Source organism: Pongo abelii, chromosome 8 (assembly GCF_028885655.2).
Source record: "Pongo abelii isolate AG06213 chromosome 8, NHGRI_mPonAbe1-v2.0_pri, whole genome shotgun sequence".
In the NCBI taxonomy this organism is placed as follows: Eukaryota; Metazoa; Chordata; class Mammalia; order Primates; family Hominidae; genus Pongo; species Pongo abelii.
In genome coordinates, this window is record NC_071993.2 from 26196489 (window position 1) to 26223724 (window position 27236).

General features: G+C 37.6%; 1 protein-coding gene across 15 annotated transcripts in view; it reads left to right on the forward strand.

Moving 5' to 3' along the window:
- The window catches only part of MYO3A (myosin IIIA), a 271375-nt gene that overhangs the window by 82553 nt on the left and 161586 nt on the right, over positions 1 to 27236 (forward strand). For 14 of the 15 annotated variants that reach the window (XR_008510349.1, XR_008510350.2, XR_008510348.2 and 11 more), the window contains 3 exons: positions 2664 to 2809; positions 5185 to 5250; positions 7535 to 7690. Coding sequence is in view for 12 of the 15 variants with exons in the window: in XM_054522103.2 (XP_054378078.1) it covers positions 2664 to 2809; positions 5185 to 5250; positions 7535 to 7690 (368 nt within the window). In the remaining 3 variants the exon portion in view is untranslated. The remainder of the gene's footprint in view (positions 1 to 2663; positions 2810 to 5184; positions 5251 to 7534; positions 7691 to 27236) is intronic. The other variant, XM_054522101.2, reaches the window with a different exon arrangement.

Sequence of the window (27236 nt, forward strand, 5' to 3'; positions counted from 1 at the left end):
TAAATTCACCTGAGCCTATATGGGTAGATATCCTCTGACCATACATGTAAATTCATAAAATAATGTATTATCCTGAAAAATAATTTTCCTTAGGAAAAAAATGATGGGACAAAAGACATTATTTTTACAGTCTAGCCAACAGTTATATTAGACAACAGAATGAGAAATTCATATGAATGCATTTTTGAATTTTTAACAGCTTTATAAAGGTATAACTATAGAATTAGGTCATTTAACACATATAATATTCTGATTTTTAATGTATATTCACAGGGTTGTGCAATCATCATCACAATCATCACAAACGTTTTTGCTCCCCCTCAAAGAAACCTAGTCGTCATTAACATTCACTCCTCATCTTTGCCTAAACTCCCCTACTCTAGGCAACCATTAATCTATTTTCTGTCTCTGTGGACTGGCCTTTTCTGGATATTTAACTTATTTATTTATTTATTTATTATTTTTTTTTTTTTCTGAGACGGAGTCTCGCTCTGTCCCCCAGGCTGGAGTGCAGTGGCACAATCTCGGCTCACTGCAAGCTCCGCTTCCTGGATTTACACCATTCTCCTGCCTCAGCCTCCCGAGTAGCTGGGACTACAGGTGCCTGCCACCACGCCTGGCTAATTTTTTATGTTTTTAGTAGAGACGGGGTTTCACCGTGTTAGCCAGGATGGTCTCGATCTACTGACCTTGTGATCCGCCCGTCTTGGCCTCCCAAAGTGCTGGGATTACAAACATGAGCCACTGTGCCCGGCCTGGATATTTTAAATAAATTGAATCATACAATATATGGTCCTGTGTCTGGCTTCTTTTACCTAGTGTAATGTTTTCAGGGTTCATCCATGTAGAAGCATGTATTAATGCATCACTCATTTTTAGAGTGAATAATATTCCATTGTATGTATAGACCACATCATGTTTATCCATTTGTCAGCTGATGAACATTTGGGTGTTTATCACTTTTTGTTACTATGAGCAATATTGCTATGAATATTTGTCACATGAATTTTTAATGTAAAACTTAGGACTTTACTGTTTCCCTCAGTACTTCAGGCTGTGCTCTCTGATTTCAGCAGTTCATTCTCATGTGATATTAAAAATACTTTCATAGAAAAGGTTAAGAAGCACTGTGTATGATGATGTCCCATCATACTAAGTTGAGAAACTATTCTCTCTCTCTTTCTTTGTATATAGACATCTATATATATGCACATATATGCACATGCATAATTTATTTATGTATGCATTTATTATTGTCCTTCAGGTACTTAGAAATGAATTGGTTAATGGTCTTCTTATTTGCCCATAAACTCGCCACCCACGCCAGAACCAGAATATTACCAATAGCATGCATTGGCCTCTATCTCTTCCTTTATTCCAACTCCTTGCCTCCTCTCAAGAGTGTCTGTTGCCCAATATGTTGTGTTTATCATTGCCTTCTTTTTACTGTTTTAATCACACTGATATGCTTATAACTAAACTGTTTCCTGTCATTGCCATTAGTGTCAGGTATTAATAAAGATTTATTTATGAAGGAGTCACCTTTCCTGGATGACATGTGTGTAAATGTTACCAACTGAATTCTAGTGTGCCCACACATGGATTTTTTAAATGTGTTAAGCCTGATGTTAAGTGAAGTCAGAAGGTGAGATATCGTTCCTAAAAGGGCCTTAGATTTTTCACTTTATATATCATTTTACAGTACTGTATTTAAATGACACAATTCTAATCTGCCATCATTCCAAAATTATTTTTTATTTTTCTTGTGGGTTGGCATGCACAAAACATAAAATTTTAAAAATGCAAAAAAATGGTTCTTAAAATGTAAAGTTGAATTTCCTTTTTGTGTTTATTGATGTTAATAATTACCATTCACAATCAATCTACATTTGTACTTACACATTTAGAACTAAATTGGGAAGTAATCAATGCAATAATTTCTCTATCTAATACAATCTTATAAAATTACAAAAACAAATTCCTCTTTTTTCCTTGTCTCTCAATTACATCTTTCGATTACTGACATGTTTTAAAACCTGGTTGCAGTTTCACAATTTAGGGTGGCCTCAGATAGGCTGTTGGTAAAACTACATCAAGGTTTATTTTTATTCAGTTTTCTTTTATTAGTGGCTTAAAGCTTTTGCATTCCTCCAAACTTGTCTTATTCCTTCCTTAGGTAGCCTTGCCTTCTAGTTGCCAGTAGAGATCAAGGCCATCTAACTAGAGAGCCCTCAAGCATATTTACCTTTATTTCCTCCACTTTTAATTCTTCAAAAACATAGCCTTCATCTTTGCCCATTCCCTCAATAGATATTTATTGAGTGACTACCCCTGCCCAATATTTAGCTGTACATTTGATCCCATCCCTTTCCATTTGGGACACGATTTCTTTCCTCTTTTTGTTCCATATTTTCAAAAATATTTTTCATAGGCTTCTTCCCTTATATTTGTAAACCTCCTAAGGTATTATCTGTTCCCAGAACAAAAATACTACTACCAATAATAATTTGATCTTTTATTCTCCTCCTAAGTTACTGCCTTCGTCTTTACTTATAGCTATCAAACTTCACCAGTTTAAATACTTAATGCTTTGTTCTAAGTATTTTATTACATGCTTGTTAAGGTCACAAATTTCACCTTTTGATGGTGTGGTTTTCTACTAGGTGATTGCGTGTGAACAGCAATTGGATACCACTTATGATGCCAGATGTGACACTTGGTCCCTGGGTATCACAGCCATTGAGCTGGGTGATGGAGATCCTCCACTAGCTGACCTTCATCCCATGAGAGCACTCTTCAAAATACCAAGGTCAGATGACTAACATTGGGTCCAGTATCTGCAGCCCGATTTACTTCCTCCAGCCACCAAGTGTTCATCATGCTCTTCATGGAGATGTTCAGATATATTCCAACAAGTTGGGAGCAGAAGATCCTGGAATATTATTCTGCTTCTTCTGAGACATTGTGTTTGTTCAGTAGTTGCATTTCCTTGGTCTAAGTATAAGAGCTTTCTCTTGATAATCAGTGTGTCTTTCTGTCTTTTGCTAGGATTTGATTTCAGAAAATAGCAGTTCCTCCCATTCTTTATCCCTTCCCCAATGAGTCAGTGAGGCATCAGAGTCCATAGCCTGTGCAAGTGTTTTGCTTTGCTTTACCTACCAATCTAGTAATTTTTCACTACTTGCTAAGATTTCCCTTCGTTCAGAACTTTAAAATAATATTATTAAGAAAATTATGTATAAAATTTATCCAGAAAATAATGATTTTAAACATGTTAATATTTTGAATATGTTAATATAAAACAATAAATTTAGAAGAATAACCTCTTTTGGTGCCATGAAAGCACTTGACTATTTATGTAGCCCCCACTCCTTCATGTGTGTATCAACAGATTTTCCCCTACTATCCTATAAACTAATTTCTTTAAACACTATTTTCTATGAGTGGCGGTTAGTTCCTTGATGTTTCAGATAACTAATGTGAAAAGACTGCCTATATTTATTAAAGGTGTTATTTTTAAATATCTTTTTAAGGATTTCACCTTAATTATAATGCAGTGCACACCCAGAGCCTGTGGTGACAGGGGTCCAAAACATTAGAATATTCGGCATCTAACTAAATTATTATAAGACCAAAACATTTGAATTCATTTTTAATTTTGCCTTTGAATTTCTTGTCCTATCTATATGTTCCAGATTATAATGCCTTGCTTATATATCATCCTTTACATACTGCTTATTTTGTTAAATGGAGAAACAACATTACAGAAAAGAATGGAAAACCTCTATACTATACTAAATCCAAGACATTTCATTAATTTTGAAGAAAGCAGGGAAAAAATCTGTAGTTTCTAACTCCTATTGTCATTCAGTATGTAAGGTGAACTTCTGTACTGCCTTAGCTGTTTTAATTGTGGATTAAACCATCATATTTAGTCTGATGTTATTACTCTTGGCGATAATGCCACATGAAGGAAGGATGACACTGTTGATAGATATTGTACCTAGGTAACAGGCAATGTGCAAAGTAATTCTAGAAACTGCATCATCTTAGTTATTTCTTAATTATGTCTACCAGCAGTGGAATTCCAAGAATACTGACTACGGTAATATGGAGAAAAAGGGAATCTGAAAAGCTACCCAGTTCTGAGTGTTCTGAAATAATCCAAACTTTGTTATTCAAAGCAAGCCAATAAATCTCATAAAAGGAAATTTTCAGGAGAATAAGAAACAAAACAACATTTCTGGAGAAAAGAATTACTTCTTTTAATGTGCAAATTAGCAATCTTCAAATTGTCCTAAGGATTGTGAAATGAGCTTAGTCCTGATCTAGGGTAGATGAGTAGCTGCACTTTTCTTTAATGAGCCTGTACAAACTGTACATTAATTTCATTATAAGCTATTTAAGGAGTAATGCAGAACTGAAGACAAAGTATTTCCATTTCACTAATGAAAACAAAGAGCTGTTAGAATTAACATAAAGCAGCACTTCAGCAAATTCGACTATCATGGTTGATCAGTGTTGCTTGATTACAGTTAGATCAGCCTCATTTTCAAGTGATGTTCCTTTGTATTCAACGAATGTGCCAAAAAATATATTTGTTCAGCTTAAACGGAAAGGAATTAATAAAATTGTTAAAGTTGTATTCACAGCTTTATCGCTAATAGTATTTTTCAGTTCCTTGACACTTTGTAACATGTTTCCTGCCGTGTGTCCAGTAACAACAGAACAACAACTCATAAGGGCATTCTACCGTGCGACTCCCTGGCACTCTTTCCTCCATATTCCAAACAGGCCACTTCTGTGTTCCCTGGATGTTCCTCAGAGACTTCATTGGGACTCATAGGAAAAAAATACCTTTCCCCAGCATCTATTGTTTCTATTCTGTTAAGTATTGATGTTTCGCCCTAGAGCTAGGTAAAAGCAAGAAGACTCTTCAAAAGAAAAAAAATTAACAGTTGGAAAAATCGGGTCATATGTTAAGTGCTTTCAGAGAAACAAAGACCGTGTCATTTTGTATAAAGAAAGATGAGTAACGATTTATGTGTCTTGGAATTGGAAGAAGATGGAATCCTTGATTACAACTGGCAGAACCTATGGTTGCATTAGTCTGTCTGGCTCTGCCTCTCATTTTACACTGACTGACCAATATACGGAATCCAACATTGATTCTTATTTTTCTAGGAATCCACCCCCAAAACTAAGGCAGCCTGAGCTATGGTCAGCAGAATTCAATGACTTCATAAGCAAGTGAGTAAAAACAGCCTTTTAAAAAACCAAAGATATTCCCTCCTGCTATAACTAAATCTCCTCCTCTTTCTTCTTATCTGTTAAACAGCCCCAGAGATTTCTATTATTTTCTTCAAAGGAAGCATCTATAGTGTCTTTTAAAAGTTGGGTGAATTTATCATTGCTCAGATAATGGCCTTAGGGTCATGTTTATTCACTTATCAATAGCTATGCTTCTGTGGACCTTTTATAATCAATGGACGTGTTCTTCTGTTCACCTGTGTTTTGCCTATGGGTGTCATTTCATATGAGATGGGTCTCTTAGCATACCATTAGGTTGCGTTTCTTTATCCAACTTTATCCTCTGTGCCTTTTAATTGGGGCATTTAGCCTGTTTACATTCAATGTTAGTATTGGCATGTGTGGATTTGCTCCTGTCATCATGTTGTTAGCTGGTTGTTATACAGACTTGTTTGTGTGGCTGCTTATGGTGTCACTGGTCTATGTACCTAAGTGCTTTTTTGTAGTGGCCAGTAATGGTCTTTCCTTTCCATATTTAGCACTCCCTTCAGGACCTGTTATAAGGCAGGCCTGGTTGTAATGAATTCCCTTAGCATTTGCTTGTCTGAAAAGGATCATATTTCTCCTTTGCTTATGGAGCTGTAGATGCTTCCACACAGATCCTCAATGGAACTTTGTCTCTGACGTATTTCTTGCAGTTTCCCCTCTGAGAAACATTTCCTGGTTTCTGCCACGCAGTTAGTATTCTGTCCTGGTTGCTATTGATTTGGTTTGTCTTCCTCTAGTAACATTGCCAATTGTATTTAGCTTACCTGTTTTGACATCTTTCTCTATAACTAGACAGTAAGCAACTCTAGGGCACTGAATGTGCCTTACTTGTCACTGTAACTCCAGTGTCTAGCGGAGTAACTCCAGTGTCTAGCAGAGCGCCTAGTACACATTAAAGATTTGATAAAGTTTTACATGAATAAAATAATTTCATATGTGCCTCTTCTGAATACATAGATACAATTACTACAGATGTCAGAAATTCATGCATTCTGTTAAACTAAGGGAAAACTAAGAGTACTTGTTCTTATTTTTTAGACATTGGCATTCTTATTCCTCAGCGTATTTTAGCATTCTGGGGAAATATATTTTTGGTTAAGCTCAATGAAATAAATTGCCTAATTATCATAATACCAATTAGAAATGGCACTGCTCAAGCCAAGGCATCAGTTTCATCTTTTTATGCTTTTTTCTTTTTTTTTAATATCCCCAAATGGCAGCCCAGTTTTCTCATAATCGTAGACTCTGTGAATTGCAGGGTTAAAGGGGTCTTGGAAAGTTGTACAGCCCAAGTTTATATCCAGAGGTTAAATTCTTCTCAGACATGTGCACTCAGTGGCTGTCCAATCAACACTTAAATATCTCCAATCAAAATAGTATTTCCCAATGCAGCTCATTCTACTTTGATAAGCCTCACTCTTGAAAAGTTCTTCCTTAGACTGATCTGAAAGCTGTTTCTCTCTTGATTTCACCAACCAATTCTAGGTCTTTTACCCGTTGCGACCACTGAAAACTACTTGAATCCTTCTTTTAAATATTCAAAGTCAGCGGTCACAGCTGGTTAAACATTCTACATTTGTTCAAATGCTGCTCCTGTGCTGTTGTTTCAGGTGCTCTCACTAGTCCTATCCTTTCTCATGAATATGCTCTGGTTGAACCTATCAAGAGGTACAACAGGCATTAGTACATCTGCTGTATGACCTCAAAAAATACATATTGACATGGAATTTAAACATCCTTAGCTGAGTGGCCTTCTCAAATGGGTTAGCAGTTTTATCACATAGAAACAGATCAATTGAGAAGCCTTTAAAAGCATTTGTGAAGGGAAACTGCATTGTTTGTTTTAATTTTAGATAAGCATTAAAACTATAATAACTTCATTGTCATTTATCTGCAGCTACTGACTTGTAAAGGAGACTTTGCAGTGGAGACATTTTAATTATCACTATGCAATAATCCTTACTGGGAGACGACAGAAGTGGTATTTAGTTGAAAGTTGGTATCACTGCAGCTTAATCACTCACAGATGTGTGCACTTTCACAAACATTTGTTTCATCATATTGTAGTTTGCTATTTTTGAGAGATTAAAAAATTGCAATTAATATATTTTAAGCTTGGGCTGAGCATTTATGAGGAGCATCGCTCTCGTGTGTTAGATTAATTTTTAGGAATATGAATAATAGTTTCAAAACTCTAACTTATCTAATAATTGCATGTTCTTTTTTGCCAGTGCAGGTGCTTAACTAAAGATTATGAAAAGCGTCCAACAGTGTCAGATCTTTTACAGCATAAATTCATTACTCAAATTGAGGGCAAAGATGTGATGTTACAAAAACAACTAATGGAATTCATTGGCATCCATCAATGCATGGGAGGCACAGAAAAAGCCAGGTAATCAAATAATATCTTGATTCCAAAATCCAGAGATTATTGAAAGATTTTGAATAGTTTAACAATGTATTAGTTTTTAAGGTGAATAAAATTTGGAGGTAATGGGGACTTACATGTAGAGTGAATGTCACCTGTTGAATTGCATCTCAATATTGGTAAAATTATAGGCAACACTTTCTTTTTTTTTTTGAAACAGAGTCTTGCTCTGTCGCCCAGGCTGGAGTGCAGAGGCGCGATCTCGGCTCACTGCAACCTCCACCTCCCGGGTTCAAGCGATTCTCCTGCCTCAGCCTCCCAAGTAGCTGGGATTACAGGCCCCTGCCACCATGCCTGGCTAATTTTTTGTGTTTTTAGTAGAGACGGGGTTTCACTGTGTAGCCAGGATGGTCTCGATCTCCTGACCTTGTGATCCGCCCACCTCGGCTTCCCAAAGTACTGGCATTACAGGCGTGACAGGAGGCACTTTTTAAACAACTTTGTAAGAACAAAGAATGTAAACTTCAAAAGATCATTTTTGTATTGGTATATGTTTTCTTGTGTTTTCTGCTTTTCTATAAAGTAAGATATCTTAGATTTGGGATTTAAAAAAACATATAAAACTTGAAAGACCTTTTGACACTATTGTTTGTTCATTTTCCCTGGTTAAATTATATTTAAAGATCATTTTAAATATCTTTCTACATCCTATTGGGATTTTAAATAGTATATAAGTTTGTTTTAGGAAATTTAAAAGTCACAGAGAAATATACAATGGAAAATTAATCAAGTATAACATTTTAATCTGTAACCTTTTAATATCTTCTTCTTGTTGGATATACTTTTTTTTTTTTTTTTGAGACAGGGTCTCACTTTGTCTCCCAGGCTGGAGTGCAGTGGTGCCATCTCTGATCACTGTAGCCTCGACCTCCTGGGTTCAAGTGATCCTCCTTCTTCAGACCCTGAAGTAGCTGGGACTATAGGCACGCACCACCATGCCTGGCTGATTTTTGTATTTTTCGTATAGACGGGGTTTTGCCATGTTGCCCAGGCTGGTCTTGAACTCCTGAACTCAAGTGATCCACCTGCCTCAGCCTCCCAAAAGGCTGGGATTACAGGCATGAGCCACTGTGCCCAGTCAGACATTTTTAAACATTTTTAAAACAAAATTGGAATAGTATTGTATGTGTCCCAGAGACTGTCTTCTTTCACTGAATTGTGAATATCCATATAATTAAACATTCTTCTAACACAAAATTTTAATGGCTAGATAGCATTCCCTTGCCTGACAATTTAATGATTAATTTAAATAATTCCATACATTTTGGTAGTTACTAATTGTTTTTACTCTCTCAAGTAACTGTGTAATGAACAGAGTTGTACATTAATCTCTTACTATTTTCTTAAGATAAATTCCTATAGATGGTACTATTAAGTCAAATAATTTTTAAAGTTAAATTTATAATTTCACTTTATTCTTGAGAATCCTATTTGTTTCATCCCAGAAACATATCACTATTTAGGGAGTTGGAAGAAGTGAATAGGACTTTACTTATTTGAATTCCTGTTGTGAATGTACACGTTTAATTCCCATTTGTTTAATGCCTACTATATGCCAGATTTTGTGTTAGGACTTTATTATGTTATCTCATGTGATTTTACAACAAGTCTGAGGAAAATATTTTATGATAACCCATTTTCACAGCTGAAAAGAACTGAAGTTTGCAGAGGTTAATTAACTTGCACAAGGCTGCGCAGGAAATAAATGACTTAGCAAGGATTCAAATTCTGATCTTAAAGCCCAAGCTTTAATTCACAGGAGTAAATGGACTAATGATTGTGGATGATCTTGGGAGATAATAGTCCTTGCCTGTTTGAGTTTACAGCCTTGCTGCAGAGACAGACCTGATATACCTTTAATGAGGAAGAATTAAGTGACAAAAGAAAGAAGCAGATATGTAGTTTATAATGAGGAGATAATCATGGGACATCCATGCCCATCTTTTTATCTTTGTGTAAATGTAGTTTCATAATCTGCTGCAACCTAATTCTTCCCGAAACAGACAACAAATAATCAAAATAAACAGAAATTGAAGTGTATTCACATTGTGTAGGATGTTCAATGCCAAGAACTGTGAAGGATCTGAGATATTACCCTACCTGCAAGCTCACAATTTGGCCTGCCGGTTTCATGAATGCTGGTAGAAGACACAAGATTCGTGGATGAGAGACAAAGGACTTTACTACTCATTGCCAAGCTGACAGCATGAGTTTATGTTCACACTGGTTCTCCTTGCCCCCTAGAGTCCTAGGGGAAATGTGGAATAGGTGGATGTTGTGTCCACACTTGGCTTGCCTCATAACTGGGAAATCCTGAACTTGGGAAACTCCAATCTTTTAAAGGGGCTGCTTGCATGCTTGCCCAAATTTTGCCTTGGAAGAAACATTATCTTTACCATCCTGGACACCAGATAAAACTTCCATCTGTCCTGGTATTTTTAATTTCCAAGGCTGTTTGCTATACAAACATTACTGAAAATATAGTCTGGAACAAAAGCTAATATAAGACATGCAGAAATTTGAGAGACCTATGAATAATTGTCTCCCAATGTTCAAACGTTGTAAGAATGGTTGCACTACACAGTATTTAGATTGTCATGCTTGTCCTGTAAGTTTCAGTGATTATTGGGCACAGTGTTATGCTCAACACTTTCTGATTCTGAGACACAAGATGTAGTCTTGTTTATCCTGTTAAAAATTCAGAATATGCTTTCAGTATGAGAATTCATGATGTACTCAGTTATGGAAATTTTTCAGTTGTTCTTTTAAATATTGATCCTCTCTCATTCTTTTCACTTTTTATTCCTGAGACATGAATGTTGGAACCTCCTATTTTACCTCACATGTCTTGCAATTTCTCTGTCATGTTTGTCACCCATTTATCAATCTCTGCTATATTCTGAATGAATTCTTCAAAATTGTTTCCCAATTCACTAATTTTCTCATAGAACTGGGCCTAGTCTAGATATCTTATATACCAATATTTTTTTCATGCTGATATCTATTATACATCAACATCTATAGTTTTCATTTATATAATTTCTTACTTGGTGAGTGGTTTTTTGTTAGCCACTCTTTTCATATCTGACTTTTTATATCTGGCTATTCATTTTTTCTTTTGGGGGAATGTAATTCCACTTTTTTTCTCTTTGATCTTAAACATACTTTTTAACAGTAACTCTCAGATTTGCATTTCAACACAGGTGAATTGTCCTGATTATTGAGTTCATTTGTTTATTTAATATTTGGTTTCCTTAGTCTAGGGTTCAGAATTTTAGTTTGCCTTCTCATCTTGAGTGGGAGGTTTTTTATTTTGGTTTTTCTTTCCTTCTGCATTCTATTTGGAGGGTATTGCCTTTGCCGTTATCTGGTTTCAGGATTCCCCAGGGCCCATTGTGATTTGAAGGAAATTGCAGATCTAGTTGCTGAGCCAGTGGGAAGTAGATCTTATGTCTCTCCATCCTGCCATCTCAAGCACCTGGCTCCATATAAAAGGAAGAAGCGGCAGAGTTTTTTCAATCTTTTTCCCGGGCAAGGGACCCCACACTCAGCCCCGTTCTTCCCACCACATCTCGGTCAAGGCCTTCATTGTGAATGTGTGTTTTAGTTCCTTTACTCTCCAGGCCTCTTTTTCCCGTTTTTGGTGCCAGACTTTGAATCAGCCTATAGTTTCTGCCCTCTTACCTGGTGTTTTTGTTTGCTCTGTTAGGTCCTCTCTAATGCTCATCTTGTTTTAGAAAATATCTTTGTCTTTTTTATTTTATTTTTTAACATGTAAGAAATATTTTATTTTTTATAAACGTATGTTTGGAAGAGGTGGGAGTTGAACTTGAATGTTTACCCGCAACACTCTCTTGACCATGGATCTTAGTTCAAAGGAGGAGGGAAGATTATCCTGCCCTCAGCATTCATATTCACACTAGTCCCAAAGTGTGAGACATACTCAGGCAAAAGAAAAGAGGCTTGGTTATGCTACTGGCAACACATTAAACAAAAGCTGTCTTCTTGAAGATCATGAAAAATAACTTGATTTGTCACAGTTTCTGATGTTGGTAAAATGGATAAAAAAATCTGATTGTATTAAATCAACATAGCTAACTCAAAGCTGACATTTTTCTTTTTGTACATGATATCCTTTAGAACTGAAGGTATGTGCTTGGCAGGATAATTTTTTAAAAATTAAAGATTCAGCTTTAAAGAAAATGGTCCTAATATAAATTGAATACAAACTGAATACTTTATAAACTTCCTTGTTGGGGAGAGGTGGAGTGTTGGGAGATACTGTGGAATGGATATGAGAACTTTCTATTTTAAGTCAAGACCTGAGTATAAAACACATCACTTTTCTAACTTACTCAACTATTCTGAAGAATTAAGACCATGTTGTAATACACTCCTCGAAAAACGGGAAAGCATTTTTCACACGAGTTAAAACTGACAATGTTAGAAGGCAGACTAAATTGGGAGAAGCTCTAGTTATAAAATATTTTAAAAGAAAATTTTTCTTATGAATCCAGTATTTTTAAACAGTTGACTATCTGATTTAATGGGAATAGATAAAAGTCATTTGTAACTGAAATGTGCTATTCAGAATTCTTGAGTAAAACAACACAAGCCCACTTAAAAAGTAAAGCAGTTTAGTGGGCAATATTGGATGGCTCAGAGAACGAAGAGGATGGGAGAGAGCCAGGTTTAGTCATGAAAGCAGGAGGCTTGAACTGTCCTTCCTCAAGAATCACCAGCTAAAAGGCTGCCACTGAAAACCACCCACTTTTCTCTAACATTGCCTGCAGTGACACTAGTTTCTTGAATGCTACAACCCACTCAAAATATTTGTAAACCGACTTTGAGCTTTATGTTGCTTCCTTGAGGTTCTAAGTTCCATACTGTACCATTTGATCGCCCATGCATAGGTCACAGGCCCATACTGTAGGTGAAAGTAGGTGGTGAGAGACACTTGGTCTCAGCTCACTTCCAGCTTCAATGTGAAAGGCAGAGTCCTACCTGCTAACCATTTTGAAATTTCTTCCCCACAGCAGAAGGGTATTTTTGAGCTGCTGAAGCAACAGATGGATAGCCATTATATGGAATATTTTTTATTCTATTACATTTTATTTTAGAGACAGGGTCTCACTGTTGCTCAGGCTGGCCTCAAAATTCTGGGCTCAAGTGATCCTCCTGCATCAGCCTCCTGAGTAGCTGAGCTTACAGGCACAAGCCACCACATCTACCTCCCATATGGAATATTTAACACTTCCTACAATTCTTTATTTTATATATCTTGAACATTTGCCTAAAAAATTATTTAAGCTATGATTGTCATTCCTCATAAATAAAGAAAATATCTAACCCAGCATCTACTTAAATAACAAAGTCCAAATTAAAACTTTCTTTTTTTGAAAGTCATATTATTAACATGTTAACATCTTAAATTTCTTTTGTGTTTTATATACAATGCAAAATAACTTTAATATTTTACTTGATGCTCTCAATATGCTAGTGGCAATTACCTTTGATATTTATAGATTGTTATATTTTGCATATAATTTCATAGAAATAGAAAGGATTTAGTAACTCCTTTTTCTTATTAATTTTGGTTTCTTAGACCAAAAATACTGGCTGTATTTGTGGTGCTGTTGCAACTAGTCCACTTGTCCCAGCATCTTTGGTTTTCAGGCCAGAATATAAGGCATATTTGAGACATATGTGGAAGGATTAACAAAAGAAAGACAAACTAAAAATTGACCATCCAATCAGTGTTAAAAGTACCAGCCAGGTGCGGTGGCTCACGCCTGTAATCCCAGCACTTTGGGAGGCCGAGGCGGGTGGATCACGAGGTCAGGAATTTGAGACCAGCCTGGCCAACATAGTGAAACCCCGTCTCTACTAAAAATACAAAAAATTAGCCAGGTGTGGTGGCAGGCGCCTCCAATTCCAGCTACTCGCGAGGCTGAGGCAGGAGAATCGCTTGAACCAGGGAGCCGGAGGTTGCAGTGAGCCTAGATTATGCCATTGCACTCCAGCCCGGGTGACAGTGTGAGACTCCATCTCAAAAAAAAAAAAAAAAAAACACACACACACACACAGCCCAAGCTGTCAATTCCTTATTAGGTGTGGGACTTTATGTAATGTAAATTCGCTCAAATAGGATTTTTATTTTACAAAACAGAACAATGCAAAGAGAAAACAAAAAAAATCAATAGGAAGTAATAATAGGGTTCCTTCCATGTGGCACAATGCATGACTCCGTTTTATGTTCTATTTTCTGGGCAAGATAATTTTTCTTTAATGGCTCCGACTATGTCATGATGAGAATTATTCACCCTTTGGAACACGTACGCTTTTCCTTAACACATAAGACTTTAAAAATGCTATCCCCACTGCTTTTCTAACAACTATGTTTTCCATTCCCATCTCCACATGACTGAAAGATACTTCAAACTCAACATGTCCAAAATTAAACTTATGGTATTCCATCTGTGTTCTTTGTTCCCTTATTTTATTTTATTTTGTTTATTTTTTTGAGACAGGGTCTTGTTCTGTCACCCAGGCTAGAGTGCAGTGGCATGATCTCGGCTCGCTGCAACCTCCACCTCCTGGGTTCAAGTGATTCTCCTGCCTCAGCCTCCCGAGTAGCTGTGATTACAGGCGCCCACCACTGTGCCCGGCTAATTTTTGTATTTTGTTTTTTTAGTAGAGATGGGGTTTCACCATCTTTGCCAGGCTGGTCTGAAACTCCTGACCTCGTGGTCCACCCACTTCGGCCTCCCAAAGTGCTGGGATTACAGGCATGAGCCACCGCACCCGGCTGTTCCCTTTCTTATTAATGACACCACCACTTATCTCATTATGCCAACCAGAAATCCAGGGATTATCTTAGCCTATTCATCTCTCCTACTTTTCGTTTTTAGTCCAAACCAGGACTAAATTTCTTACGATCCCACTCAACATCAATTGTGCTATAATCTTTGCTACCCTAGAAATCGCGGATCGAGATGACATCCATGTTTTCTCAACATTTGTTGAGGCCATTGTATAAAGGTCTGGATAAAAGTTCTACACAGAGGTCTGACAGCTGAATCCTTTATAGAGGCTGTGCTCTGGGGCTAACTTTTTGGTAAACAGGGTAAGACAAGCACATAAATAACCATTATACAAAGTTTCAATCCCATTTCCACTAGCAGGAACAGGAGGGCTTATCCAGGAGGTGGCCTTTGAATCAGCACCACGAGGGATAAACTGGACTGAATCATGTGAAGATAGAGTTACCACAAGATGAACATTATAGCAGGAGAAACAGCCTGAGCAAAATCATAAAATCAAGGAGATAAGCTGACAGAAAGGCAAGCATTTAATCAAGCTGTAAGGGGAAAACCCAGAAACAGGTTTGGAGAGGTATACAGAGACCAGGCCACTGAGAGCACTGAAAGTCAGACTGAGAGGTTTGATCTGTGTCCATGATAGCCCACAGTGGGGAGTACCCCATCGCCAGCTCTTAAGTCACCTGTGTCCTACTGTGCACCAGCCTTTTGTTGGTTCTAAAGGGTAAATTATGGGTACACCAAGACAGACTACAGCAATAATTTTGGATTCATTTTGCTTGTTCCCAGTATGACCATTTTCTCATACGTTTCTTTTTAACTTTAAAATATGGTATTTTTTTGAAGGTAGCGGGAGTTGGTCCCAACTATGTTTAATTATCATCTATCTCTAAATGTGCTTAACTGGGTCTTGTCCTTTTGCCATCTTCCATTACACAAGAGTGGGTGCCCAGCCCTTATTACAGACACTTGAATCCCAGCCCCTGCCTTGGACTGCCAGGATGGCAACGCCACTGTCTACAGCAGCCCACTAAAGCTAGGTACCCAGACAGGAGTATTTCTCTGCACCTAGTTCAGTGTAAGTCGATTCTAATGGCTCCATAGATGAAGTAAAGACTGTGTCTCAAATTAAAATTGGAAACAGGAGAGCACCGTTCTGAAAACAAGATAACCTAGAGTTCGCTTTTATTCAGATAGGAATCTATCATGAATCAAGAAACTGGATAATGATAGCTCCATCATTAAAATACATGGCCATTTGCTATGACCAGATCTAGTCGCTAGTCTAGAAAAAAAATAGAAAAGGAGCTACAGTTGACATAAAGATAATTATATTAATAATACTAACAAAGGCTGATGTTGAATCTTCAGTGTTGAAAGGATGATGAATTTGCTTCAAAATTATGTATTTAATAAGCTGTAATAGGCAAGACAGGCTAGTGTCTGGATATTTATATATTTAATATATTGATATATATTTAATATTGGTATATATTTAATATTGGTATATTTAATATATGTGGAAATTTATTTGTTTCTGTGTTTTTGTGTTTTTTTTTAAATGGAGCATGTGTGTGTGCACACACATCATTTGTGCTTATATTCTAAGTAAGATTTTATTTTAGAAGATTCCCATCTTATCTTGGCTAAAATAAAAAGTAAAGGAATTGTCCCTGTCAGTGCTATAAGGAAAGGTCTCATAAAGGAATATACTGGTAGCTGTGTCCATCCAAGAAGGACAACTCAGGAAGAAACAGATAAAGCTGGGGAATACAGCAAGGATCCTTCTAGGACCAGGAAATTTGGAAAAGAAATAATAACTTACTCTTTCCTGTCTTAAATATTTCCTTATGTCAGTCTTCAGTACTTCCTCTTCTAGAAAAGCTCCCAGAATAAAAACTAAATGGCTTTTTAACGTGGTCTCCAGGAATTTTAAAAGGAATAGGCAATTGAATAATTATTCCCTGGAGAAGGCCATTGTAAGTACCTCTGCTCCTAGGTAGCACTAAATAAAGGAATTCAAGTAAATAAGAAGAAGCAGTTGCTGATACTAGAAAAAAGTTGTAAATAGTTCTGAGAATAAGTTACATTGTTGCTTCAAAATGAAACAGCGTAAAGAACCATCATGCAGTCTGCCTACTTGTGCTAAATACCTAGTTCAGTTCCTGTCTTTATCATACCACTTCCCCCCCCCGCCCCCCGCCAAGTAATTATACAATCATAGATTATTATTGCTGGAAAGGAACTTTGAATGTGGATCCTTATTTTAGAGATCAGGAAACTAAATCCCAGAGAAATTGAATCCTGCCTTCTGAGATGATAGCCAGTTAATGACCAGCACAAAGCTGTAACTCAAGTATAATGATTTTTCAGACTAGCTCTTTTACTAGTTTCTCTTTTCCTCACTAGTGTTAGAAGTTGGCGGTCACAAAACTGATGGTTTGAGCTACTTCGTATGGTTTACTCACAATGGGCATTTACACTTAAATTTTATTTTATTTCTTTGGTATACTGCAATTAGAGTTTGCATTACTAAGTAGAATATTCAGTGGTCAAGGAATCTTTGTTCATGTTTTCCCTAAGACTTTTTTTTTTTTTTTTGAGACTCCCGCTGTCGCCCAGGCTGGAGTGCAGTGGCGCCATCTTGGCTCACTGCAAGTTCCGCCTCCTGGGTTCACACCATTCTCCTGCCTCAGCCTCCCAAGTAGCTGGGACTATAGGCGCCCACCACCACGCCCGGCTAATTTTTTTGTATTTTTTTTAGTAGAGATGGGGTTTCACTGTGTTAGCCAGAATGGTCTAAATTTCCAGACCTTGTGATCTGCGTGCCTCGGCCTCCCAAAGTGCTAGGATTACAGGCGTGAGCCACTGCGCGCGGGCCCCTAAGACTATTTTTTAATTAAATTAAGGATACAGAGTGTGGGAACAACTAAGTTTAAGATGGGTATCTAACTTATCCTTGAAATGTTTGGGAAATAATAATTTAGGAACTAGGTTTAATGACACATTGATATGGGTGTTGACAATCATCAACATAGTGATCTTTTCATTTCTTTTGGAAAGAGTCTCTCACACCTATGATGAGTTTAGGGGTTTGCCTATGTTATTAGTAGCCAAGCTCTCAGCAGGGGCCAACAAAACTCTGCATTCAGTGAAAAAAAAGGCCTGGACCATTTTCTCTAGTAATTAATACTGTAAGTTGTACTGCACTCTCAGACTTTTTTTAGCCTGTTATTTTGTGTGCTCTACGTGATCTACTTTTCAGTCTTTAGTTTCATTTAGGCTTAAAATGACAAGTCGCCAGTGGCTCCCATCACGAGTTGCTGATGACAGTAAGTGTTCCTAAAAGGACCAACTTGCTCATCTCTCCCTGTGGATCCACCCACACTGTAGCCTCTGGGGCCACTTGCTGGTTGATGAACCTGCTATGCATCTTCATTCCTCTCCATTTTGGCTCATGGAGTGTTATCTCCTTGAAATCTCACCCACCTTCATTCCGTTCTTGGGAATATACTTAAAACCAGTCTCCAACTGTTGGCACCTTTGAGACACCTTTCCCAGAAGTTACAAGTATGTATTTACACTTCCTTTCCTCTGTGGTCATACATCACTTTGTTCTTCAGTTAGACACACCTGGGATAGAGTCCCAATCCTGCTGTCTATTAGTCTTGCCATGAACTAATTTTGTGACTCTGTACAAGTTACTGAACCTCTCTTAGACACAGTTACAACCTATTTATAAAATGAGGACACCAATAACACCTATCTGGTAAAGGTGAGAGAATAAATTAAATGAAATAGAAAGCATGAAGCACCTGCACAACGTTAGCAGTCACCAGCATTTTGTGGATAGTTAGATGCATCTGTATTTTACAAATCTTAATCATCTGTGTCTCCAGTGCTGAGTCTAGTACTTTGCATGTAGTAAGTGCTCAATATATTATTTTGAATTGAAGAGTTTGGGTTGAGATCTGAAATAGAATGCCTTGATTTGGCTTTATATGTTCAATAGACACAATTAATAGTGCATTTAGCTATTTATTACTTACTGTGAGAAAAAAATTGGAGAACCAATTAACATGGAAGATTTTTTGAGATAAAGGTTTTGAAATTTTGTTCTAAATTTTTAATAGATACTTCCAAATCTATTTTAATATATGGTGAGAGATAGGGATCTAGTTTCATTCCTTTGCATATGTATACCCAGTTTTCCCAACACCATTTATTGAAGAGACTGTCTTTTCCCCACTGTATGGTCTTGGCACCTGTATTAGACCATTCTCACACTGCTCTAAAGAACTACCTGAGACTGGGTAATTTATGAAGTAAAGAGGTTTAATTGACTCACTGTTCCTCAGGCTGTATAGGAAGCATGATTGGGGAGACCTCAGGAAACTTACAATCATGGTGGAAGGGCGAAAGGGAAGCAAGCACATCTTCACATGGTGTCAGGAGTGAGAGAGTCAAGGGGGAAATTCTACACACTTTCAAACAATCAGATCTCATGACAACAGCAAGGAGGAAGTCCACCCCCATGATTCAATCACCTCCCACAGGGTCCCTCCCCCCAACATTAGGAATTATAATTCAACATGAGATTTGGGTGGGGGCACAGAGCCATATCAGCACCTTTGTGAAAAAAGAGCTCACTGCAGATTTATGGACTTATCGCTGGGTTCTCTATTCTGTCTCATTGGTCCATGTGTCTGTTTTTATGCTAGTGCCCTGCTCTTTGGGTTACTATGCCTCTGTAGTATAATTTGAAGTCAAGTAATGTGATTCCTTCAGTTTTGTTCTTTTTTGCTTATGATGGCTTTGGCTATTCTGGGTCTTTTGTGGTTCCATATAAATTTTAGCAGTGTTTTTTCAATTTCTGTGAAGAATATCATTGACATTTTGATAGGGATTGCAATTAAATCTGTAGATTGCTTTGGGTAGTGTGGGCATTTTAACAATATTGATTCTTCCAATCCATAAACATGGAATATCTTTCCATTTTTTGGTGTCCCCTTCAATTTCTTGCATCAATTATATAGTTTTCATTGTAGAGATCTATCACTTCTTTGGTTAATTCCTAGGCATTTTATTTTATTTGTGGCTATTGTAAATGGTGTTACTTTCTTGATTTCTTTTGCAGATTGTTTGTTGTTGGCATATAGAAAGGCTACTGACTTTTGTACGTTGATCTTGCACTCTTTATTGATTTATCAGTTCTACTAGTTTTCTTGTGGAGTTGTTTAGGTTTTTTCAAGTATACCATCATATCCTCTGCAAACAAGGATAATATGACTTCTTCCTTTTCAATGTGGACTCCCTTTATTTCTTTCTCTTGTCTGATGGCCCTACCTAGGACTTTCAGTACTATGTTGAATAACAGTAGGCATCTTTTTCATATTCCCAATCTTAGAGGAAAGGCTTTAAATTTTTCCTCATTCCATATGATACTAGTTATGGATCTGACATATGTTCCTTTTATTTTGTTAAGGTATGTTTCTTCAAAATCCAGTTTTTTAGGGTTTTTGTCATTTCAATTGATGCTTAATTTTTCACATGGTTTTTGTCCTTCATTCTGTTGATATAATGTATCACATTGATTGATTTGCATATGATGAACCATCCTTACATCCCTGGAATAAATCCCACTTGGTCATAATGAATGAGTTTTTGTTTGTTTGTTTGTTTGTTTGTTTTGAGACGGAGTTTCGCTCTTGTTGCCCAGGCTGGAGTGCAATGGCGCGATCTCGGCTCACTGCAACCTCCGCCTCCTGGGTTCAAGCGATTCTCCTGCCTCAGCCTCCCAAGCAGCTGGGATTACAGGCGGGCGCCACCAGGCCCGGCTATTTTATTTTATTTTTTGTATTTTTAGTAGAGACAGGGTTTCTCCATGTTGGTCAGGCTAGTCTCGAATTCCCGACCTCAGGTCATCCGCCTGTCTCGGCCTCCCAAAGTGTTGGGATTATAAAATGTGTAGTTGAATTTGATTTGGTAGTATTTTGTTGAGAATTTTTTCATCAAGATTCATTTGTGATATTGCCCTATAGGCTTTTCTTTCTCTTTTACTTTTCAGAATAGTTTGAAGAGGATTGGCATTAGTTCTTTAAATGTTTGGTAGGAGTCAGCAGTGAAGCCATTGGGTCCCAGGATTTTCTTTGCTGGGAGACTTTTTATTATGGCTTTGATCTCATTACTTCATATTGGTCAGTTCAGGTTTTGGATCTCTTTATGGTTCAATCTTGGTAGGTTGTATGTGTCTGGGAATTTATTTATTTATTCTAAATTTTTCAATTTATTGATGTGTATTTGCTCATATTAGCTACCAAAGATCCTTTGAATTACTACCAAAGATCCTTTGAATACAGAAATTCAAACTGTATCAAAGGATACAGCTGTAATGTATCCTTTTTCAATTCTGATTTTACTTAATTGGGTCTTCTCTCATTTTTCTTAGTCTGGCTAAAGGTTTGTCAATTTTCTTTATCTTTAAAAAATCAACTTTTTGTTTCATTGATCTTTTGTATTGTTTTCTTCATTTCAAATTCATTTATTTCTGCTCTGATCTTTATTATTTCTTTTCTTTTACTAATCTTGAGTTTAGATTGCTCTTGCTTTTCTAGCTCTTGCATACATCATTAGGTTGTTTATTTGAAGTTTTTTTTTTATTTTTGATGTAAGCACTGAGAGCTATAAATTTCCCTCCCATTACTGCTGTCACTGTATTCCATAGGTTTTGGTATGTTGTGCTTTCATTATAATTTTTATTTCAAGAATTTTTTCAATTTCCTTCTTAACGTCTTCATTGACCCATTGAGTGTTTAGTATCATATTGTTTAACGCTTTTCCTGTTTTTTTTTTTAAGTGCAGCTTGCTGCCATTGCTCATTTAATTTTACATAAACATGTTTTTTGAGACTGCAGCAAATCTGACTGATTTTCAATGTGAAAATAAAATATAAGAACTCTTCTTGGAGTTATTTCAAAACAGAACTAACATTAGAATAGTCTAAATCATCAGAATTGTCTATTTTGGAGAAATCAGATTCATCAAATGAATCTTCAGCCAACGATTGTTCAAGAACGATGTTAACATCACTTGGAGGGATGCTACGTTTTCTAGGATTTGACATTTTCAACAATTGAGAATTACTATATTTTGTAAATGAAAGTACCACTACCAAAACCAGAATGCTATAAGTAGAATATTATATTTGTTTCCAAAGTTAATATACCAGAGAGATGCAAAAATAATAATAAAGGCAAAATACTTCATGGCAAAGTTATCTCAGGGTAAACACTGCAGCCACAAGCACCACCAGCAAGTATTCTTGGGGTAAACGGGAAAAGTGTTCATTTCTGTGTGTTTGTATAGTTTCCAAAATTGCTATTGTTATTGATTTCTAGTTTTGTTTCATCATAGTCAGAGAAGATGCTTGATATTATTTCCATTTAAAAAATATTTTAAGACTTGTTTTGTGACCTAACATATCATATATCTTTGAGACTTACCCCTGTGCTGAGGAGAAAAATGTGTATTCTGTAGCCATTGGATGAATGTTCTATAAATATGTATTAGGTCTATTTCATTTATAATGCAGATTAAATCTGATGTTTCTTTGCTGATTTTCTTTCTGGAAGACTTATTCAATGCTGAAGGTGAAGTATTTAAGTCTCCAGCTGTTATTTTATTGGGGTTTATCTCACTATTTAGCTCTAATATTTGCTTTATATATCTGGGTGCTCCAGTGTCAGGTGCATATATATTTACAATTGTTATATCCTCCTGCTGAATTCACCTCTTTATCATTACATAGTGACCTTTTTTGTCTCTTCTTATAGTTTTTGTCTTGAAATCTATTTTGTCTAGTATAAGTATAGTGACTCCTGCTGTTTTTGGTTCCCGTTGGCATAGAATACCTCTTTCCATTCCTTTATTTTCAGTCTATGTGTGTCTTTTTAGATGAAGTGTGTTTCTTGTAAGCAACAGATCATTTGGTTTTAGTTTGGGTTTTTGTTGTTGTTGTTGTTTTTATCCATTCAGCCACTGTATGTCTTTTGATTGGAGAGTTTAGTCCACGTACTTTCAATATTATTATTGATAAGTAAGGAATTACTCCTGCCATATTGTTACTTGTTTTCTAGTTGTTTTGTGGTCTTCTCTTCCTTCTCTTCTTCCTTCTTCTCTTCCTTTTAGTGAAGGTAATTTTCTCTGGTGGTATGATTTAATTTCTTTCTTATTTTTTGTATAACCGCTATATGTTTTCTGATTTGAGGTCACCACGTGGCTTGCACATACTATTTATAACCCATTATTGTAAGCTGATAACAGCTTAACAATGTTTGCATAAACAAACAAACAAGCAAAATGAAAACTAATAAAACTCTACACCTTAACTTCATTCTTCTGCTTTTTAACTTTTTGTTGTTTCTGTCCATATCTTATTGTACTGTCTATGTCTTGAAACGTGATTGTAGTTACTGTTTTTGATTGGTTCATCTTTTAGTCTTCTGTAATTTACCATAGTTACAGTATCATAATATTCTGTGTTTTTCCTTGTACTTACTATTACTAGTAAATTTGGCATCTTAAAATGATTTCTTATTGCTCATTAAAACACTTTTCTACCTAATTGGAGTATTCCCATTAGCATTTCTTGTAGGACAGGTTTATTCTTGATAAAATCCCTAACTTTTGTTTGTGTGGGAAAGTCTTTATTTCTCCTTCATGTTTAAAGTTTATTTTTGCCAGATATACTATTCTAGGGTAAAATATTTTCTCCATCAGCACTTTAAATATGTCTTGCCACTCTCTCCTGGCCTGTAAGGTTTCCACTAAAAATTCAGCTGCCAAATGTATTGGAGCACCCTTGTATGTAATTTATTTCTTTTGTCTCACTACTTTCAGGATCCTTTCTTTAACCTTTGGGAGTTTGATTATTAAATACCTTGTGGTGGTGGTCTTCAGATTAAATCTGCTTGGCTTTCTATAACCTTCTTCTTGGCCATTGATATCTTTTTCTAGGTTTGAGGAATTATCCCTTTCAATAAACTTTCTACCCCTCTTTCTCTACTTCCTCTTTTTAGCCAATAAGTTTTACATTTTTCCATTTTGAGGGTATTTTCTAGATCCTGTAGTAGTGCTTTATTGTTTTTTATTCTTTTTTCCTTTGTCTCTTCTGATTGCATTTTCAAATAGCCTGCCCTCAAACTCACTAATTCTTTCTTCTGCTTAGTCAAATCTGCTGTTAAATCTCATGCATTCTTCTGTATGTCAATTGCATTTTTCAACCCCAGAATTTCTGTTTGATTATGTTTAATTATTTCAATATCTTAGTTAAATTTATCTGATAGAATTCTGAATTTCTTCTCTGTGTTATCTTGAATTTCTTTGAGTTTCCTCAAAACAGCTATTTTGAATTCTTTGTCTAAAAAGTCACATACCTCTCTTTCTCCAGGATTGGTCCCTGGTGATTTACTTAGTTTATTTGGTGAGGTCATGTTTCCCTGGATAGTTCTGATGCTTGTGGACATTCATCTATGTTTGGGCATTGAAGAGTTAGCTATTTCTGGTAGTGTTTGCAGTCTGGACTTGTTTGTACCTATCTTTCTTGGGAAGGCTTTCCAGGTATTTGAAAGGACTTGGCTGTTGTGATCTAAGCCATATATGTATTAGGGGACATCCTCAGCCCAATGATTCTGTGCTTCTTGCAGACTCATAGAAGTACTTGGATAAGATCTTGAATAATTTCCTGGATTGCCAAGCAGAGACTTTTGTTCTCTTCCTGTACTTACTGCCAAACAGAGTCTCTCTTTCTCTTTCTCTCTCTCTCTCTGTTCTGAGCTGGATCTACGGATGGAATGACACAAGCACCCTGGTGGCTACTGGGACTGCACTGAGTCAGACCTGAAGGCAGCATAGCACTGTGTCTTGCCCCATGCCCACTGTAACCACTACCTGGCTACTGCCTATGTTTGCTCAAGGCTCTGGAGTTCTACAATCAGCAGGTGGCAAAGCCAGCCTGGATTATGTCCTTACTTCAGGACAGTGAGTTCCCTCAGGCCCTGGGTAGGTCCAGAGATGTCATCAAGGATCCAGGGACTGGAGTCAAGAACCTTAGAAACTTACCTGGTGTTCTATTGCAGTGTGGGTGAGCTGGCCCTCAAGCCATGAGACACAGTCTTTCCCACTCTTACCTCCCCTTTCCACAGGCAGAGGAGCTTCACCCCATGGTCATCACCACCACAGGCCCTTAGGGAGTACCGCCACCAGTAATGTTCACTTAAGGCACAAGTGCTCTTCATTCAGCTCATGGTGAATGCTGCCTGGCCTGTGACTCGGCCTTTAGGGCAGCGGGCTCCTTTCTAGCCCAGGGCACGTTCATAAATACTGTCCCAGACTCAAGACCTGGAATGGGGACCCCAAGAGCCCACTTAATGCTGTATGCCTCTGTGGCAAAGCTGGTACCTAAGATGCAAGACAGAGTCCCCTTTACTTTTCCCTCTGCTTTTCTCAAGAAGGACTCTTCTGCCCATAGCCATCACAGCTGGGAATGTGCTGATTCTCACTTGAAGGCAGCAAGTCTGAGTCTCACCCAAGGCCCATGGTGTACTATCTGGGTATCACTGCTGGTCATTCAGGGCCCAAGAACTCTTTAGTCAGCAGGTGATGGGTCCTGCCAGGTCTTGGTTCTTCCCTTTAAGTCAGCAGCATCTCTTCTGGCCCAGGTTGAGTCTAGACATGTCATCTGGGAACTAGGGTCTTGAAAGGGGGCCTCATGACTCTGATTGCTGCCCTATCCTACTATGGCTGAGCTGGTATTCAAGATGCAAAACAAAGTCCTCTTTACTCTTAACTTTCCTCTTCTCAAGTGGAAAGAAAGGTTCTGTTTTGGAGCTGTGAGCTGTGCAGCCTGTCATTGGAGAAGGGGTGGAGCGAACACTCCCTTAGCCCACTGGCTCTGAGCCCAGTTCAGCAGTAGGACTTACCTGTGAGTTGCAGTCTTTGTGGCCTAGGCTGCCTTTCAAGTTTATTTAGCACCCCAGAGCACTTTAGCCCATGCTGGCAAGGCTTGCCAAATCTCAAATTCTAACCTCTGGGATGGGCGATTCACCCTGGCTAGGGCTGGTTTAAATACTCCTTCTTTGGGGGAGTGTCAGCTGAGTTCAGCCTAGTTTTGCTTTCTGCAGTGATAAGATGGGTTGGCCTTGCAGGAGTCATTTTGCCAAGGATAACATGGTCTTTGTATATAACTAGTGCTAGGGATAAGAGCACTAATTTGACCCAGTAGCAAAGACTTAGTGATTGGAGGGAGTCAGAGCTCTGAATATACACATTGGCTCTTAACAAAAGCCATCTCAAGCCTAGCCCAACCAATGGGGTACATATCTGTGTCCTAAGGAAGGATGGAGCTACAAGTAAAAACTGAAAGAACTGAAAGAGCTGTTTCACTCAACCTGTAAAAGGAGGGTACAAGCAGCAGTGCTTTTCCATGTCAATTAGCACATAAAACAGAATATAACACGTAACAAACAGATACATCTATTTGACTCCTGGGTGAATGGAGCTGCAGAAGGGCATGGCATGCCTGGTGTGCAGGCTGTCCAGCACAGCAGCAGTGTATCCACCCAGAGCATCAGCAGCAGAGGAACAAAATCCCTGGCAGAGCAACTGGAGACACTGCTTTTCTGGCTGAGCAATGCTGAGCCTGGCCAGCAAGGACTTCATATGCTCAGGAGCAGCAAGAAACCCAGAGTGACTAACAGGGTGCCAGCCACCATCTGCCCAGCAAAGTGGGAAGGAGACCAATGTCCAGCTAAGTGAGGACTGAGTACCAGTGGTGTCTGGCTGAAGCAGACTTGTCCATGAGCACTTGTGAGACATACTTATGGGGACTTTGTAAAGTGACAGAAGTCCCACATTAGCATGTGATAACAATCAGCCTGCAAAATTTGATTACTAGTGTTATGACACTTATTGTACCCCTAAGTTGTATGGGTGGCATTAGACAGATAGATAGATAGATAGATAATGTTCATTATGTATATATGAAAACATGCACACATAGCACAGTTCCTGGTCCATAACTTCCATAGTCTTTGTATTTCCTGAATGACTAAAACAATAAGTGTATCTTTTGTTGAAGTATGTGGCTTTTTGTCCTTGGTTCCTGTAGCAGCTTTGGAACAGCTTCAGTGTGATAAAGGTGACAGACGGACTTTTGTTATAGTGTTGGGGTGCTTTAGGTCTCAGAAGCAGTCCTCAGGAAATAGAATCTCATTTTCTGACCTTCCCCGGTCCTCCTTTCATCTGCTCCTTTTGCTCCCCAAGCAGGCCACAGAGACCGAAAGTAAAACCTTTACCCACCTTTCTGTCTTGGGGCTGCCCATAAAGAAATTATCTGACCTACCTTCTCTGATTGCAGATCATAAGACCCACTCTTCATCCAATCTCATTTCTACAAGGTTGTCCATGCTTCATTTGTGCCTATCCAGTAAAGTCTCCATAAAAGGCCCAAGAGGACAGGGTACAGAGAACTTCTGGCTAGCTGAGCTCTTGCAGGAAGGTGAATAAGAACTCATTCATGTGGAGGGTGACACACGATCATGGAAGCTCCTTCCCACATGCCTTGCCCTACACATCTCTTTATCTGTGTCCTTTGTAATATTCTTTATAATAAACCAGTAAGTGTAAGGAAG